At 37.8% G+C, this 18547-nt stretch overlaps 1 protein-coding gene across 1 annotated transcript in view; it reads left to right on the top strand.

Annotated features, from left to right (window-relative positions):
* The window catches only part of MAP3K15 (mitogen-activated protein kinase kinase kinase 15), an 80472-nt gene that overhangs the window by 13957 nt on the left and 47968 nt on the right, over nucleotides 1-18547 (top strand). Inside the window, exons 4-7 of the mRNA XM_036016847.1 lie at nucleotides 5163-5356; nucleotides 10111-10279; nucleotides 12100-12206; nucleotides 17374-17544. Of these exons, the coding sequence (XP_035872740.1) occupies nucleotides 5163-5356; nucleotides 10111-10279; nucleotides 12100-12206; nucleotides 17374-17544 (641 nt within the window). The remainder of the gene's footprint in view (nucleotides 1-5162; nucleotides 5357-10110; nucleotides 10280-12099; nucleotides 12207-17373; nucleotides 17545-18547) is intronic.

Here is an 18547-nt window from a genome sequence, read left to right as displayed (position 1 = left end):
TCTTTGATGGCCCATGATACCCATTCATTTCCTTTACATTGATATGTAATTTACATTCTGTAATACTCACCACTCACTCGTGTATTGGGTATTTTGTTTTTTGTTCATTATGTCTTTATTCTTTAGTTAACGATATTTCAGAATTAAGTTGGAATGGCAGTGACAAGAATCCTGGGAAGGGGGAAGGAGGACATGATATTTCCTTGGCTCTATGGTTTTCTGTGAGCCAGTTGGTAAATCTTGCTTCATCTTAGTTTTTACCTCCTCTATAAAATGAGAAGATTAATCAGGTAATTACTAGATTCATGCCAGCCCTGAAATAATTCTGTCTTTATGATAGCTATTCAGGTGTTTGAACAAAGCAGATGGATGATTGCAGTAGCTCATTTGGCTCTACATGGCATGTCTTCAACAAGAATATCTTCATTTACCTTTAAGTGGCAGAATAGCCTGATTATCCAATTGAAATTGTTATTCACCTTTTGTATATTTGTTCCTCTTATGACCAGATAAATATAGAAAAGTAGCATTGTAAAGTGGTATTTGCTTGACCTTTTTTAAAAATATATTTCCCTGATTGCATGTGTGCTGATTTTAAAAATTGTCCTTTAACTGACTAGAGATTTATATCTATTAAGCTTAAACTTCATAATCATTTTTTAGTGCAGCACCCCATTTGGATTTTCTTTCTTAGTAAATTGACTTTGTCACACATAATCATGTTAAATAATTTTTTAAAAATCATTGTTCATTAGCGCCCTAAGTTTTCTTGGGATCAATTTTCTGTGCTTTTTTACTTTCCATTTTCACTAACGATTTGCAACCCTTTTGCATTATAAGGTACAAGCTCCAAAGTACCACATTCTGCAGCAATCAGTGTCTATATTGTCCTGTAAGTGCTCAGCAATCAGTTCCTCTTAGGTAGTGTGAAACCCTGTTCCATCTGGCTTAGATGTTTTCCCGTCTTCTGAGTAGACCACTTGCTGACTGATTATATGTTTGTATTATTACAAAAGATGTTCTCTGAAAGGTCAAACTGAAAGTCTCATTATGAAGTCTGTTGGGATAAACTCTTACACATTGTGTTTGCTCCAAAGAATTAATTTATAAAATTTGTGCTGTTACCAACTTTGCTACCTTCTACTAGCCATAAAGAAAAATATGTGCTGGTGTGGTAGGTTACCTGTCTTGGCCTTCCTGGACCCTTGATGTTGCATAGGAACCAGTTCAGGGGCAAGTCCTAAGCATCCTTGGTTAGTGGCCATGATTGAACCCAGTGGAAAATTAGGTTGAGACTCTGACACAATCTGCTCTCCTGGGCTATCCTGGAGAATACAAGCAGCTGTTATGCATGGAAATCTTTATATGTGAAGCCCACAAAAGAAACTGATATTTTAGGGTTGGAAGTAGGATGTTTTATGGGACTAATCTGCTTAAGAGTCCAGAGGAGGAGCTCTTAGATTTCGAGGGGACCATGGGACTCCTTTATTGGTCAGGAGGTGCCTATGGAACCCTTCTCTGAATATATCTTAAAATGCTTAAATAAATACAAAGGACTACAAAAGACCAGTTATCAAAATATTTTTACAGGTGTATATTGTAATCTATGTGCTTCTTTATTAATGTCTCAAATAATAATATCAAACATCAGGTCTAAAGTCTATCATAATTTTGGAGTAGTGGTAGGTATAACAGTTATTTTGAGATCCCTGCAGGAACTATAATATGATATGAAAAACTCCATAATTTCCTTTAGTGACAAAGTCCCAGGTTCTGCTAAAACTAGCAGGAGTTATCTATATTTCTTTTTTTAAACAAACACATTTTAAATTTATATTTATTTTTTAACACAGAGGGGGAGAGAGGCAGAGAGAGACGGAGAGAAACATCAATGTGTGGTTGCCTCTCATGTGCCCCCCACTGGGGACCTGGCCCACAACCCAGGCATGTTCCCTGACTTGGAATGGAACCAGCAACCTTCTGGTTTGCAGGCTGGCACTCAATCCACTGAGCCACACCAGCTAAGGCTCTACATTTCTAATTAAAGGCAAGGGCCACACATATCAAGAACCTTAAATTTGGTCTAGTAATTTCTCGCCTGGGAAGCTTCTCTTAGGAAAATACCACATTATAAAGATGCCATATGCAGAAGTGCGTATTTCAATGTATAGTAAGAAAAAATTTAAAACGAAGTTAAACAATAGGAGAATGGCTAAGTACACTTTATATACACACACACTATATAGTACTATATATATAATATATATTATATATAGCACTATACATAGTATTGTATTATAGTATAGTACTATGTATAGATTATATGGTGCTATATTCTATGTATAATATATACATTTAATATACATTCTATACATAGTACTAGACTATATATAATATAGTACTATATATAATATACAATATAGTACTATAGATGTATATACGTATAGTACTATATAGCACTATATTATACATAATACAGTACTGTATATAATATAGTACTATATATAAGTCTATGTAATATAAAGTATATTTACATTTTATATATAAAGTATATATTTATATATAAAGTGTATATATATAAAGTATATTTATATATGTGTAAAGTATATATGCACTATAAAGTGTGCTATATTTATATAAAGTATATTATATAATATATATTTTATATATATATAAAAGTTTTACTAGATGGTATGTTAGGCAGGCATTAAAAATTATGGCATTTGAGGCTATATAATCAAACTTTTATAATAATACCTTTTTAAAAACACTTATTATTTAACCTAGTAACCATATAGGACAATCTGTTCATGGTGGTGAAATTGTAGATGGTAGAATTTCTGGAAATATCAGTTACTAAGTTAGCAACTAAAAACTTAAGGACAGATTCCACCCTTCCCTAACTTCACAGTGTCAGAGACCAGTGGCCTTTGCTCTCTGACCTCACTTTATCAAAATCATCCATTTTGGAAATACTGGAAGAGTGTTTGGAATAAGGGTTTACATACTAATGTGCCTAGCATACTGTTTCTCGTTTGCCTATATGTAGGAAACTAAGCTGCCTCTGTAAAATTTGTTTTAAAGAGCTAGATTATTGAGATGTTTTCATTTATAAATGTAACAATTACAAATATCCAAGCCTGGTTCACTATTGAACATGTATTATGCTAATCAGTGGTTTTTCTTTCTAATTTTTGGTCTCCCCACAAACAAAAGTCTGAATGTGTGCCATCATTTGAGGGTGTTTGGGCCTTTTCTTCTTCTTTGTAAGAACAAAAGTACAACATTCAAGAGCTTATGCTTTCATTGGGAAATTTATGAATTACTTTTTAAAATATAGTTACTACTTCCAGATTCTTTTTGTAAAATTTTTTGAAGTTTTTTTATACTTTATTAAAGATTGTCTCAAAGGACTATTTTTACTTTCTCAAGGCTCCAGATTCCTGCTGTCTCCTCAGTCCTATTCATTAAACTTGCTCAGTTGCTTTGAGAGTTCATGTATTCCCTCATGTCCTACTCATTTTTCTCTATGGCTAAATATTTGCTCAAAGGATCAGATGCCCTGTCAGCTGTGGACAGGCCTTCATCAAGCCTCTGCTGCTGCTGCTCTGCCCACCTCAGTCACAATCTGTGACAGCACAGAGCATGTATGTATTTGTCAAAATCTTACTTTTTCACACCTCATTATTTAGGATTTGAGGAGGACTGAACCAAAGTTTGCTTTTTTGCTATTTGGAAAGAATAGGTTTGCCAAAGGGAAGATTATAAACAAAATTTCAGCAGAAATTTTGTTTTGGAAATAGTATTAGGATGTATAAGAATTCTGTTAAAATAGATAGGATTCTTGGACCTTCAATTTGCCTACCTGTAGTGGAGGTTCAGGATTATTTAGTTTTGTACTTTTGTTATTATTACTTTGTACAATGTTGTGTTGTTCAAAGGAGCTGAAAGAAAGGAAAATTAGTGTATATTTACAGAGTTTGTTATACTGACCTTTTTGTTTACCATTTCTAATTTGTTTCTGTGGTAGAGTTTCTTCCTTCCCTACAAGTGGGAACTGGGTAGAGAAATGGAACCCTGGTCCTCTTGACAACACTTGCCTGGAAGAGAGCTTCTATAACACAGGGCTGTAGTGAATGAAAATGCTGTTATCATCCTAGAGTGGAGGTTAGGGATGAGAGGGAGCCCCATATTCTTGGCTGTACCTACCCAGAGTAGAGCTTCTGTCACTTTGGGCTAGAGGGTAGAGGAAGAGCAGGTTATAGCTCAAATGCTAGACTCTCATTATACCTACCACGTAAATTTTCTTGAATAAATGTGTCTCTACTTGGTGTGTGTTCTTCAAGACAATTTATAGTGACTTTTTAAATGTTTTTTTAAAGGAGAGTCTAATTCTTTTTTTTTAAGATTTTATTTATTTATTTTTAGAGAGGGAGATAGAGAGAGAGAGAGAAACATCAATGTGCGGTTGCTGGGGGTCATGGCCTGCAACCCAGGCATGTACCCTGACTGGGAACCAAACCTGCGATGCTTTGGTTCACAGCCCACGCTCAATCCACTGAGCTACGCCAGCCAGGGCTTTAAATGTTTTTTTTAAAATAATTGGTACTAGTTACGATTTTTTCTCTGGGGAGAGGATCTAAGGAGCTCCTCACACTCCTAGTGTAGCTCTAGCTTTTTGAAAATAGCAACCTTCAGTTTTTCAAAGATATTTTACCTTCTAGACTTTACTGATCTACACATCCCTTTCTCCCTCAGTCTGAAATGTGAAGGCTTTTTGTTTGTCATAAACTCAACCAATTTCAGATAGAAGAACAAATGTATGTCACATATATATTTGTAAATAGTTCCCCGGTGTTATAAGTTTTCCCAAGACCTCTGTTTTAGATGAGATCATGGCATTTGCATAGTCTTCTCTTAAATTAATGAATTTAACTTTGAATAGGCTGTATCCCTTATTTGAATTTTTATTCTTGGCAAAAGTGTGTTTCCCAAGATACATCGATATTATGCAAAAATTCCTAGATAACTCCACTAGTTTTAAAAATTAAATACAAGAACAGATTAATTATTTCCGACACCATATAAATTCTTTAAAACTTAGTGAAAGGATAGTAATTAAAGGTTGGAATTTAGTGAAACCTCTTTGTTTTTTTTTCCAGGCATATATTGGAAATTATTATATCATCTCATACATCGTTAAACCATGCAATGATTACATTTGTGGCCAGAGTGACTTCCAGAGTCTTTCCTCGGAGTATGTGCAGCCCGACTTGGTCACCATTATGGGTTCCCTGTGCGTGCCCCTGTTGGACAGGTTAAGCAGCCTCCTCAAGGAAATCCACATGACCTCATGGTAATTGCCCTCAGCCATCAACAACCCTGGGAGCTTTGCCACAATCTTTCCTTCACATTCATGGATGTGCCCTCAAAAGACCATAGTGTCAAGAGAATGGGGAATCCTAGCAATCATTTTAAGTCATCCTGAACTCTGTTGTTTCCTACACTGAGGTGGGCCATTGAGGTGTAGCCAGAAGAGAGTAAAACTGGAGATAGGAGGTCAGGGTTGACCCTGTGTCTGGCCTCAACTCTCTGTGTGACCTTCACAACTTCTCTGTAATCATCTCTCATATACACAGTAAGGACTTTTCTTAATGTTCTGAGAGTCAGTGTTTTCAGATCATTTCTGAAGATGATTCCCTCCCCTCCACACTACATTCAGCTATTGAGTTTTTAAAAATGCCTCAGCATGGTCATTCTGAACATAAGTTTTTGTGCTATAAAGCTCGGGATGCACTGAGTCCAGCTGAAGCCAACCTGACCTCAGGATGTCCTGTGACATGTTCTTTGTAGATTGATGTTGGATAAGATGGAGAATACTGATTCAGAAGTGGGAAGGTTTGGGTTTGAATCCTAGCTCAAGCAATTCCTTGCTATGTATCCTTGTAAAGTCAACTCACCTCTTTGTTCCTCAGTGCTTTAGAAACCATGCCTTGAAATATTCTTATTCTAAAACTTAAAGACAGAAAAATGATTCTACTTAACCAGATGACCTACTTATTTCACTTGTAGCCAATTTAAAGGATTTACTTCTGTAAATTCTGTCACAAGGAGAAGGATTTGTCCTTCTAAAACAAATAAAAATGCAAAGCACTGGCTGAACTGACTTGAAATGTAAAGGACCACATGTCCCACTTTGGCTCAAATCATGATTCTCTGAACTGTGGAGGGTAACTTCTATAGTATTGGTGTGAGGTACACTTTAGTTAACAGTCTGTTCTCTTTTTCTACCCCATCACCACTTCTCTGGACACAAAATTTCTTCTACAGAGTTTATGGGGAAAGAAGACTGAAAAACCAGACATCTGTGACCACATGCCAACATAGCAAACAAATGGGGAACTTTTGTGGCGCATTCCTGGAAAACCTCATTTAAACTCACCTTGCTATCTACCATCTTACTAAATGAATATTTTAGTAAGGAAAGTGTAGGAAAAAAGTCTCCTAGTATCATCTTCTTAAATCTGACAAGGGGATAGGCTAGCTTCAATCAGCCAGATGAGCAAGGCATTTTCCAGAAGTGGACTCAAGCTTGTTTCTTATTCAGTGTGTATATGTATCAGAAGGAAAACAACTCTTTTGATTTGGTTTAATTTTAAAGGACTTGAAATATCTGTTGGTTGATTCCACCCCTTGAGCTGGAAGATACCTGACAATGGTTAGTGAGAGGGTAAATGTTGCTTATGATTTAAAAACATCCATAATGAAGATGGCAAAGTTGTTAGTTCAAGTGCCAACTCTTAATTGATAAAGGCTGCCTGGAGTCCTGTGATAAAAGGGGATTAGAAGCCATTTCCAAGTTCACATTAATTAGTAACATTTTCCCTGGTTGGCAAAGGCAGAAATGGCTGCATGCTTATTATGTATATGATGTCCTCAAGCCATACTCAATTCAGTGTTTTGTTTATTTACTTAAAAGTTACTGTTCTTACTAGGTTTCTTCGTTTATTAAAACTATTTTTCAGAATTAGCCTTGAAAACAAAACCATAGTATAACTTTTTATTTGTCAGGCTAAACTAATGACCCCTTAATAACTTTGATGCCTTTATAGTTCACCAAATGAATGATGGCTGTCATCCAAGTTAATGACTCATTAGATTAATAATAGAATTTTATGCTCAATAATAGAATTTTAAAAACAGATTATATTTATTTTCAGAGAGAGAGAAAGAGAGGGAGAAAAAGAGGAGAGCAATATCAATGTGTGGTTGCCTCTCATGCACCCCATATTGGGGACCTGGCCCACAACCCAGGCATGTGCCCTAGACTGGGAATCAAACCGACAACCCTTTGGTTCATAGGCCAGTGCTCAATCCACACCAGCCAGGGCTCAATAACAGAATTTTAAACACTGGTAGAATCTGCTAATTTGCTTATCATTGGGGTGATAAGCAATAGACAAATAAGGAAATAAAATATTAAAGCAATGCACTAATATTTTTATATCACAGTGCTTTCTGTGGGGCATCACTTCCTTCTTTAAATGTTTAAGACTTCTTCTTATCAGTATTGGACCAGGCTGTGTATTATATACACACTTATTTGCCATAGTTTTATGATTACTAAAAGTAACAATTCTGACTAGCTATGGACTTCCAGTCAAGATGGAGGCGTTGATAAACACACTTCACCTCCTTACACAATCACAGAAAGAATTACACCTAGACATCAAAACAAATAACACCCAGAATTGTCAGAAAATGGAGCTCTACAGAAGTATGACAACCAAGATTTAAAGAAGCCACATTCATCCAGATGGGTAGGAGGGATGGAGATTTGGAGACGGGCAGAGACACAGTGTGGCACAGAGAGATGGTAGCAGCAGAACAGGCAGTCACACATTCATCTGTGATAGGGAAAAATCAGGAGGGATACCTTGAGAGCAAGCGATCCCAGCCCCAGGCCAGACCGCATATCCCAGGGGTTCCAGCGTCAGGAAGATAAAGCCCCATAACTTCTAGCTGTAAAAACCAGTGGGGTTTGCAGCAGCAGCAGCAGAAAGTGCTGGATCCTCAGGAGACTGCTTAAAGACCCCACACAGACTTAAAACGTATGAACACCCACCCCCTCTGGGATTCAGCACCAGGGCAACTGCTGGAAGGGTGCCAGTTGCACAAGCCAAGTACCAGGCAAACCTCCAGAAACTAGGCAGTGGCATTGTCCCCTTTCTAAACCTTCACCCAATACAGAGCCACAAAGCAGTGAAGCAGGTTGCTCTGCCCTGGTGATTACCTAAGGCTCCACCACACAATTTACAGGTGCCTTTTCTGTACTAGGCCGTGCTACTAAGACAGGGAGTCAAAGCAGCTCTACCTAATACACAGAAACAAACGTGGAGTGGCTTCCAAATTGAGAAAACAAAGAAATATTGTCCAAATGAAAGAACAGAACAAAATTCTAGAAATAGAACTACTTAAAATGGAGATAAGCAATCTATCAGATCACGTATCAGATGCAGAGTTTAAAACACTGTGATGCAGAGTTCAAAGATGATGCTCAAAGAACTCATTAAATATAGCAACAAAATAAAAAAGACCCAGGCAGAAATGAAAGTTATACTAAGTGAAATAAAGAAAAATCTACAGGGAACCAACAGTGAAGGGAATGAAGCCAGGGTCAAATCAATGATTTAGAATGTAAGGAAGAAATAAGTATTCAACCAGAACAACAAAAAGAAAAAATAATTTAAAAAATGAGGAGAGGCTTAGGAACCTCTGGGACATCTCCAAACACACCAACATCTGAATCATAGGAATGCCAGAAGGAAAAGAAGAAGAGCAAGAAATTGAAAACTTGGAAAAAGAATGAAAGAAAACCTTCCTAATTTGGTGAAGGAAATAGACATGTAAGTCCAAGAAGCACAGAGTCCCAAACAAGTTGGATCCAAAGAGGATCACACCAAGACACATCATAATTAAAATGCCAAAAGTTAAAGAAAGAATCTTAAAAGCAGCAAGAGAAAAAGCAGAGTTACCTACAGAGGGGTTCCCATAATACTGTCAGCTGATTTCTCAAAAGAAACTTTGCAGGCTAGAAAGGAGTGGCAAGAAGTATTCAAAGTGATGAAAAGCAAGGACCTACAACCTAGATTACTCTATCCATCAAAGCTATCCTTTAGAATGGAAGGGCAGATAAAGTGTTTCCCAGACAACACCAAACTAAAGGAGTTGATCATCACCAAGCCATTATTACATGAAATGTTAAAGGGACTTATTTAAGAAAAAGAAGATCACAACTATGAACATTAAAAGGGCAGCAAACTCACAACTATCAACAACTGAATCTAAAAAATAAACTAAGCAAAGTAAATGAAATATGTATATGTAATGTAAGAATTTTTAAAACTAGTTTCTGGCTACCTGACAATTGTGAAAGTTATTAGTAAATAGTAATATGTTTGTCCAGATATAAAACAAGTTTATTTTTAAAATAATGGAATTCTCATTAAAATTTCTATATATTCAAATTAAAAAATGAAGCTAACAATCAAAACAGAATCATAGATATGGAGATCATTTGGAGGTTTATCAGCTGAGGGGGGAAGGGGGATAATGGAAAAGGTGCAGGGATGAAGAAGCATAATTGGTAGGAACAAAATAGGCAGAGGGATATTAAGAATGGTATAGGAAATAGAGAAGCCAAAAAAACTTACATGCATGACCCATGGACATGAACTAAGGGAGGAAATTGCTGGAAGGAATAGGGGTACCAGACAGAGGAGGATGAAGGGGGGAAATTGGGACAACTTGAATAACATAATCAATAAAATATATTTTTAAAAAAGTAACAGTTCTTATGTGTTCTCTTCTAAAGACTTATTTAATTGAGCTTGCTCTGTTTTTTTTAAATGAAGATCCTAATTTTACTCTCTATACTTAACTCATTTCAGCTACTTAATGGGTTGATAGTTCTACCACTTGGCAATGCCCGATCTCCATGAAAAAAATTACTTGAAAAGGAGACAACAAATTTAAATCACTCTGTGGTCTTCTTAAGTTGACCTGGATGCATGGAGATGCAACCTGATGTTTTCATGTTTCCCTCTCCAGTTTTTATTATGAAGAAACTTTGTTAAATGATATCCAGAGAGCCAGAGAGAGATACCAGGACAAAGAACTGGCGAAGGAGCTGGCTTGGATCAAACTCCGCATAGAGAATACCAATGTTCTGAGTTCAGATATCATCATTAATTTACTGCTGTCCTACCGTGATGCCCAGGTATGAAACACTTATCTGAGGCCAACACATGCTGAGTTCTTCCTTGGCATGAGGAATTCCTTACATGAACTACTCTTATACTAGGTACATGGTTAGGTAGCTGTTTTATAGACAAAATTGGTTATGTGGCTAGGTCATAGGTCATGTAGTATATCTGTTGTGGTATAAATATCGGAGAAGGCTTTGTCCTATCAGATGGCTACTCCAGCAAAACAACTAGAAATGCAGAATTTAACAGTTTATATGTGCTTTAAGGTAGGCATTCTTCTAAGCCCTTTGCAAATCTTAATTCATTTAACCCTCATCACAAACCTGTGGGGTAAATACTCTGATTATCTCCACTTTACAAATGAAGAACATGAGGCACAGAGAAATGAAGTGACTTTCCCAAGGTCAGACAGCAGTGAGCAAAGTCAAGGTTCACAGTGAGGCAACTGGCTACATTGTCCTTGCTCTTAACTCCTCCTCTGTGTTGCTTCCTTTAGGCCATTGTCACTTCCTTCTTTGTTTACCATCACCCATCAGTGATAGGGAGAAAAGGAGTAGCAGGTGCACATCCATGACCCAAGGAATGAAAATGTTTATTCTAAGCCAAGTGTCAGAGACTTCTGGAGAGTTATTGAGACAGGGTTTGTGGGATATGGTACCATGAAGGAAATCAGGCATGTCCTCCCTCCAAGTTGAATGATATTGAGCCATTTCTAAGGATGCCTTGCCTTCCTTCCCTTTGGAGGAATGTACTAAGGCAAAGTACCTTATCTGCATAATTCCAAAGCCATATTGAAGATTGTTGCCTACAGGTCTTTAAAGAGAGAGGCATCCATTGTGCCACTAGTGATAAACAGATACATCTAACTGATTTTAATAGGATTATAACAATGATTAGATTATGCCTCCTGGGACAAGAGAATGGGGATAACCTTTTTTGAAGTCTTTGTTCCTGAGCTGCTGGCTTTCTCCTGTCCTTCTTTTTATAACCTCCATTGATGGGGCTCTCAGGTTCAAAGGTGAGCCAGAAGCTTCTTGGAATACACAGCCTTCCCTTTCCTTGGGCAATTGCATTCAGGTGCAGAGCCACAAAACAGAGATGGGATTTTGGTGGGAAGTCCTGTGCTGTGTCTGGCTGTCAGCAAGTTGGCCAGTAGCAGTGATTCTAAGCCTGGCTGAAAGGGTAGCAGATGGCACCACTCTTAGGGGACCCAGCTGAGACAAACATGGTAGCAATTTTCCCCTAGGTAATTATGCAGTGGTTCTCAACTGGGGGACATGTGGCAGTTTCTTGGGACATTTTTGGTTGTCACATCTCAGAGGGGAGGGGAAGGAAAGTGCTCCCGGCATGTAGTAGCTAGAGGCCAGAGATACTGCTTAACATCCCACAGTGCACAGGACAGTGCCCCATAATACAGAATAATCCAGCCTCAAAATGTCAGTAGTGCCAAGGCCGAGAAACCCTGGTTTAGATGGATTTGTTTCTGGTAAAATAGGAAGGACTCAGATGTTTCTTCCCTTTATGTGATGAGTGACTGTAAGATTTCTTGTATGTTTATGGCCAGCTTATTTTAACCCATAGCTGTGCTGGTAGTGGTAACTCTATTGCTGGGCTGTAAGTAACTTCAGTAAATGTAGTCTCTAGCTGGGTGGTCGTGTGCCCACCCAAACTTGGTTACCATGGGTTTGGAAGATAACTAAAGTTTGCCACATTCAACTTTATATTTAAATACCTAGACTGTCTCACAGCCTAGGTGTGTGGTAACTTTTCAGAAAAACCTCTGAAGATCTGTGTTTCCTCTCTTTCTAACCTTGGGACCTCTTGCCAACAGGACTATGATGGAATGGTGATGCTGGTAGAAAGACTGGAAATCCTGCCTACATGTGATTTGGCCGACCAACATAGTATTAAATTCCACTATGCATTTGCACTGAGTAGGTAAGGATGATGAGTTTTGAAACACGCCACCTGTTATATTCTGCTTCCTTCATTTACTCAACACTCAGAAGACTGGGAAAGGTTTAGATGATGGAAACAGAGGTGGGATAATTTAATAGTGGTTCTTCCTTATTGCATAAGTAGGTCCTATTTGTAGGTAGGATACAGAACAGAGCAGGGGAAATAGAAATGTATCTGAGGCCAAACAGACCAAAGGTTGTCCCACCAGAACACGTTACTTTTAGAAACACTATTTAGTTTCTTCGTATTTTTAAGTTAACTTTTTCAAGTTATAATTAAGGCATAACTTACATAAAATAAAATGCACTCATTTGAAGTGCACAATTTGATGACTTTGGCCAAATAAATACACCCATGTTACTACCACCACAATTAAGATATGGAGTGTTTTATTCCCAAAAGTTTCTTTTTGCACTTTCCTCCACCATCCAACCCCAGTTTGGATCATTTTTATTGACCTGTATTTCAGTTCACTGTTAGTTTCTTTCGTAGTATCCAAATTTTATGTTATGCCCATTCAATAACGTTTTTTTGCATTTTTTAATTTTTCAATTATAGGACTTCTAGTTAGTTTTGAGAGTTTCCATTTTTCACAAAGTACCTTACCTCTTCACACATACACACATTATATTTATAGAAAAAATATAGTTCTAACAGTTGTTTTGAAGTTCTTGTCTGCTAATTTTAATGTCATTTCTGGATACTTTTTAATTGTTTTATCTTGATTATGGGCCACATTTTCTTGCTTTGTGCACATCTCATAATTTTATTGTGCTCTAGACATTTTATCTAAAAGAACAGTGGAGGTGAAAGTATAATTTCAATTTTTGAAAATCATCCTGAATATCTAAGACCTTTTTTAGGTTTGACAATTAGCATGTATGGTTGATTTTTTCATATTTCTCCTAGAGGATAGCTGGGTTGGGATTGGAGCCTACCTTTAATTAAAATTAGTTCCCTTGTAATTAACCCAACTACCAACCTCTTGCCCCTCTGCTGCCTTTTTCATCTTGGCAGTATTAGAGCAGAAAAGGTTTGGGGCTGCAGTTTCTGATATCTTTGAATTCAGTTTTTGCAGGTCCCCAGAATCAAGTGCTTTGATAATGCACATGATTTCTTTCTATTTTTGCACCTCTCCTTTACTGTGGCTTTCTTGGCAAAATTGAGGGGGCAAGTGTGGGACAAGAAATTAAGTTAAGCCATTTGATTTTGCTTGGGGACCCTTCCAGATTCCATTTTATTCCAAAATTTCATGCTATTGTCCAAAGCTTAGTTTATTTTTCTCCTTGCTGTGTTTTAAAGTCATATTTAGTTCCTCGTTTGTAGGTAAGCCACTAACCAGATGCATAGGTTCATTATTTGTTTTGTCCCAACTACAAAATCTGATGATATGTTCATTGGCAAGCAGTGTTTTTAGGGAACACTGTTTTAAAATTTTATTTCATTTTCTTTTATAATTATGTAAAATTGTTTATTTTCAAAGCCAAATTCCAAGAAGTGTAACCTGGATGTTTTGTCTCCTTCATCATGTTTTCTCCCTCTACCTATCAATAGCCACTTTTATTTCTTTTGGTTTTATTCTTCAATTTTTTTTAATTTTTGAAAAGACTTTATTTATTTATTTTTAGAGAGAGGGGAAGAAAGGGAGGGAAACATCAGTGTGTGGCTGCCTCTCCCAAACCCCCTACTGGAGACCTGGCCCACAACCCAAGCATGTGCCCCAGCTGGAAATCAAACCAGTGACCCTTTGGTTCTCAGGTTGGCACTCAATTTACTGACCCACCCCAGCCAGAGTTATTTTTACATCTTAAAGACATAAAATCAGATACATATATTTATTCACATCTCCATTTTCTGAAATAAGAAAGGAAGCATTCTCTGAACAGTATATTCCTACCTTCACATATTCTGGAGATCTCTCCATAGCAGCATTATAGAGATATTATTTCATTTCTTTTTACAGATGTTTAATATTTTATAATGTGAATACAAATATCATTAGTTATGGTTGATTTAATCAGTTTCCACTACTGATGGACATTTGCTTCCAAATTTTCACAGGAACACTTAACATTTTACAGCCACACAGTCAGGTTACTTTGTGGCAACAATTACTTTAACAACTGTCTAAGGAATCCATTTCCTGTGTGTAAATGAACATTTTACCATATAATCAAATAATAGGAAAGACTGTGGTTTATGAATATAGAAAGAATTTTCTAAATTTCCTGTTTGTGTGGGTATAACATGAGATAAGAAAACAGGACTTAACTAAGGTCCTTTACTGTTTGAGGATAGCAGGACATTTCAGGTCAAGTGAAATAAGCCAGGCGGTGAAAGACAAATACCATATGATCTCACCATTAACAGGAACCTAATCAACAAAACAAACAAGCAAGCAAAGTATAGCCAAAGACATTGAAATTGAGAACAGGCTGACAGTGACCAGAGGGGAGGGGATAATGGGGGGAAAGGGTGAATGGTTTACAACAATTATAAAGACCATATGGACAATAACATGGGGGGTGGAGACAGAGGAGGGAGGTGGGGAGGGCTGAAGTGGTGAGGAGGGGTGGGGAGAAAAGGCAGAAAACGACTTGAACAACAATAAAACAATTTTAAATAAATAAATAAATAAATAAATAAAAATATGTTAAAGGAAAAAAAAGAACAAATGCCAAGATACATTTCTCAATTCATCTTGGCTTTGAATATGGGAGCCCTGCCATTTTCTAAACAATCTTTTATCAAACTGTCTTATCCACATGATTCAGGCTTAAGTTCTAAAATCCTTGCTCTCCATGCAGTTACAGAAAGCTGCCATATTATTTTTGTCTGTCTTTCCAAATACATTGATATCTTTATGCTGTCACCCACAGTGTAGGTCTAATTTAAAGGGAAAGGGATCAAGTAGGGACTGAGTATGATTGTATGAAATTTACTGGTGTGGATCTTTTTAAAATGTATTTTACTGATTATGCTATTACAGTTGTCCCAATTTTTCCCTCTTTGCTCCCCTCCACCCTGTACCCTCCATTCCCTCTGGCAATCCTCCACTTATATGTATGTCCATGGGTCATGCATATAAGTTGTTTGGCTACTCCATTTCCTATACTGTTAACACTCCCTCTGTCTATTCTGTACCTACCAGTTTGTACTTGTAATCCCTGCACATTTCCTCCCATTTTCCTCCTTCCCTGTCTCCCCTGATAACCCTCCAAATGATCTCCATATCTATGATTCTGTTTCTGTTCTTCTTGTTTGCTTAGTTTGTTTATTAGATTCAATTGTTGATATGTATTTATTACCATTTTGTGTTCATAGTTTTGATCTTTTTCTTAAATAAGTCCCTTTAACATTTCATATAATAATGGCTTGGTGATGATCAACTCCTTTAGCTTTACTTTGTCTGGGAAGCATTTTATCTGCCCTTCCATTCTAAAAGATAGCTTTGATGGATAGAGTAATCTAGGTTGTAGGTCCTTGCTTTTCATCACTTTGAATACTTCTTGCCAGTCCCTTCTAGCCTGCAAAGATTCTTTTGAGAAATCAGCTGACAGTATTATGGAAACTCCTTTGTAGGTAACTCTGCTTTTTCCCTTGCTGCTTTTAAGATTCTTTCTTTAACTTTTGGCATTTTAATTATGATGTGTCTTGGTGTGGACCTCTTTGGGTCCAGCTTGTTTGGTACTTGCTGTGCTTCCTGGGCTTTTATGTTTATTTCCTTCACCAAATTAGGGAGGTTTTCTTTATAATTTTTTCAAATAAGTTTTTGATTTCTTGTTCTTTCTCTTCTCCTTCTGGCACCCCTATGATTCAAATGTTGGTACCTTTGAAGTTGTCCCAGAGGCTCCTTAGCTTAGCCTTGTTTTTTTGGATTCTTTTTTCTTCTTGCTATTCTGGTTGAATGTTTTTTCTTCCTTATGTTCCAACTCATTGATTCAATTCTAGGCTTCATCCATTCCACTATTGGTTCCCTGTAAATTTTTTTTTTTATTTCTCTTAGTATAACCTTTATTTCTGCCTAGGTCAATTTTATGTTGTTGAAGTACCCAATGAGTTCCTTGAGCATCCTGATCACCAGTGTTTTGAACTCTGCATCTGATAGATTGCTTATCTCCATTTTGATTAGTTCTTTTTCTGGAGTTTTGTTCTGTTCTTTCATTTGGGCCATATTTCTCTGTCTCTTCATTTTGGCAGCCTCCCTGTGTTTGTTTCTGTGTATTAGCTAAAGCTAATTTGACTCCCTGTCTTAGTAGTGTAGCCTGATGTAGAAAAGCACACCTGTAAGTTGGATGGGATGGAGCCTTAGGTAATCGTTAGGGTGGGGCAAGCTGTGTGAACCAGGTTGATGGAATCTCCAATATGCTGTTATTGCTCTATGGCTCAGAAAGGGGACAGTGCTGCTGCCAAGCTTCTGGAGTTTTTTTCTGGGAGGAAGCTGTCTCCTGGCACTCATCCTGATACCACACACTTCAGTTTCTCCCCACATACCACTGGTACTTTTCCAGCTGCTGTTGGGGTGCTGGAGCCTAGAGGGAGTGAGTCTGCATAAGTCGTAAGTCTGTTGCAGGCCCTTTAAGAAGAGATGCCTGAGAATCTCACAGTTTCTTCTGCCACCCCAACCCCTACTGGTTTTTACAGCCAGAAGTTATGGGGACTTATCTTGCTGGCACTGGATCCCTGGGCTGAATGGTCTGGTGTGGGGCTGGGATCCATCATTCCTGAGGTATCCTTCCTAATTTTTATCCACCACACATGCATATGGGACTACCCATTTGGAATCCCTGTGTCTCCACCCCTTCTACCCATTTGTATAAATGTGACTTCTTTAATTCCTTGGTTGTTGGACTTCCATACAGCTTGATCTCTGATGATTCTGAGTGATAGTTGTTTTGTAGTTTAGCTGTAATTTTTGCTATGGTTGTGCAAGGAGGCAAGTCATGTTTACCTATGCCTCCATCTTCACTGGGAGTCTGGTGTGGATCTTAAGAAGCTGTTATATTTTAATATGAAACATAAATGTAATTTATGTTTTTTCTGATAAAACACAGTGTCCTCACACCCAGTCCCTCACAGAATGAATGTATATATGCTCCTGTGTGTTGATTTAGACATTCATGATTTTATCACATGAATCTTTCAGGAGAAACTCGGAAGGTGACCGTGATAAGGCTCTGCAGGTCATACTCCAGATCCTAAATAGCTGTGACAACCCGACCCCTGCTATGTTCTGCCTGTGTGGAACCATCTACAAGGACATGTTTTTGGATTCACACTGCCAAGATTACGTCAGCAGAGACAGCGCCATTGAATGGTAAACCCTCAACCCTAGTCAGTAGCATGTGCATCTCTGCAATGAACAGAATTATAGTGGCTATACATCCACATGTTTTCCTATGTATATGTGTCTACTTGTTTGCTGGTAGTGGAAAAGCATGCCATAAGTCTAGTTTGGGAATTTCCACATTTTTTCCCCTAAGGAAACCATTAGGAACAGGGTTTTTTACGGTGACATTTTTCCCATAAGTTCACTCATTTACAGGGGCTAGAAGGATTAGCACAGTCCTTCCCAGCTACTCCTTCCAGAACTTTGTTCCTCACTGTGAAGGCATTGTCTTCTCAATGAGCTATGCATCCATCCATCCATCCATCCATCCAGCAAAGGTTTATTGAGTGTTTACTGTGTGTCAGAAACTTTTCTAGATGGTGGGAATAAACACAACAGATGTGAATTCCTCCCCTCATGGACCTTGCATTGCTGGTAAAGGAAGTAACATAAAAAATATAGATATAGGATATGAACTGATGGTGAGGGCTATGGGAAAAAGTTAAGCAGGGAGGGGGAAAGGAGGGTTGGGAGAAGTTGTCTGCTATTTTTGGTAGGGTGGTCAATGCAGGTGAGTAAAGATGTTAAGATGGTGAGGGAATGAGCCTTACAGATAACTGTGGAGAAAGTGTTCCAGGAAGAGGGAGACAGCAAGGGCAAAGACCCTGAGGAGGAAGCATGCTGGGCAAGCTCGAGGATGGTAGGCATGAACAAGTGGAGAGTGGCAGGAAATGTGAGGGAAAATGACCCTTTTATTCCGAGGGAGATAATACAACATTGGAGTGTTCTGAGCAGAGGAGTAACAAGATCTGACATACATTTTAACTGGAGTACTCTCACTGTTATGCAAAGAATACATTTAAAGGGGTGTATCAGCTATCATTTGCTATATAACAAACAACTCCAAAATTTAGTGGGTTAAAACAGTGATTCTCATGATTCTGTGGACTAGCCAGGCAGAACCTCTGCTGATGTTCCACTCTCCAAGTGC

Source organism: Phyllostomus discolor, chromosome X, assembly GCF_004126475.2.
Source record: "Phyllostomus discolor isolate MPI-MPIP mPhyDis1 chromosome X, mPhyDis1.pri.v3, whole genome shotgun sequence".
Taxonomy (NCBI): Eukaryota; Metazoa; Chordata; class Mammalia; order Chiroptera; family Phyllostomidae; genus Phyllostomus; species Phyllostomus discolor.
The sequence above is the reverse complement of the archived record's forward strand: the minus strand, read 5'-3'. Positions and strand labels throughout refer to the sequence as shown.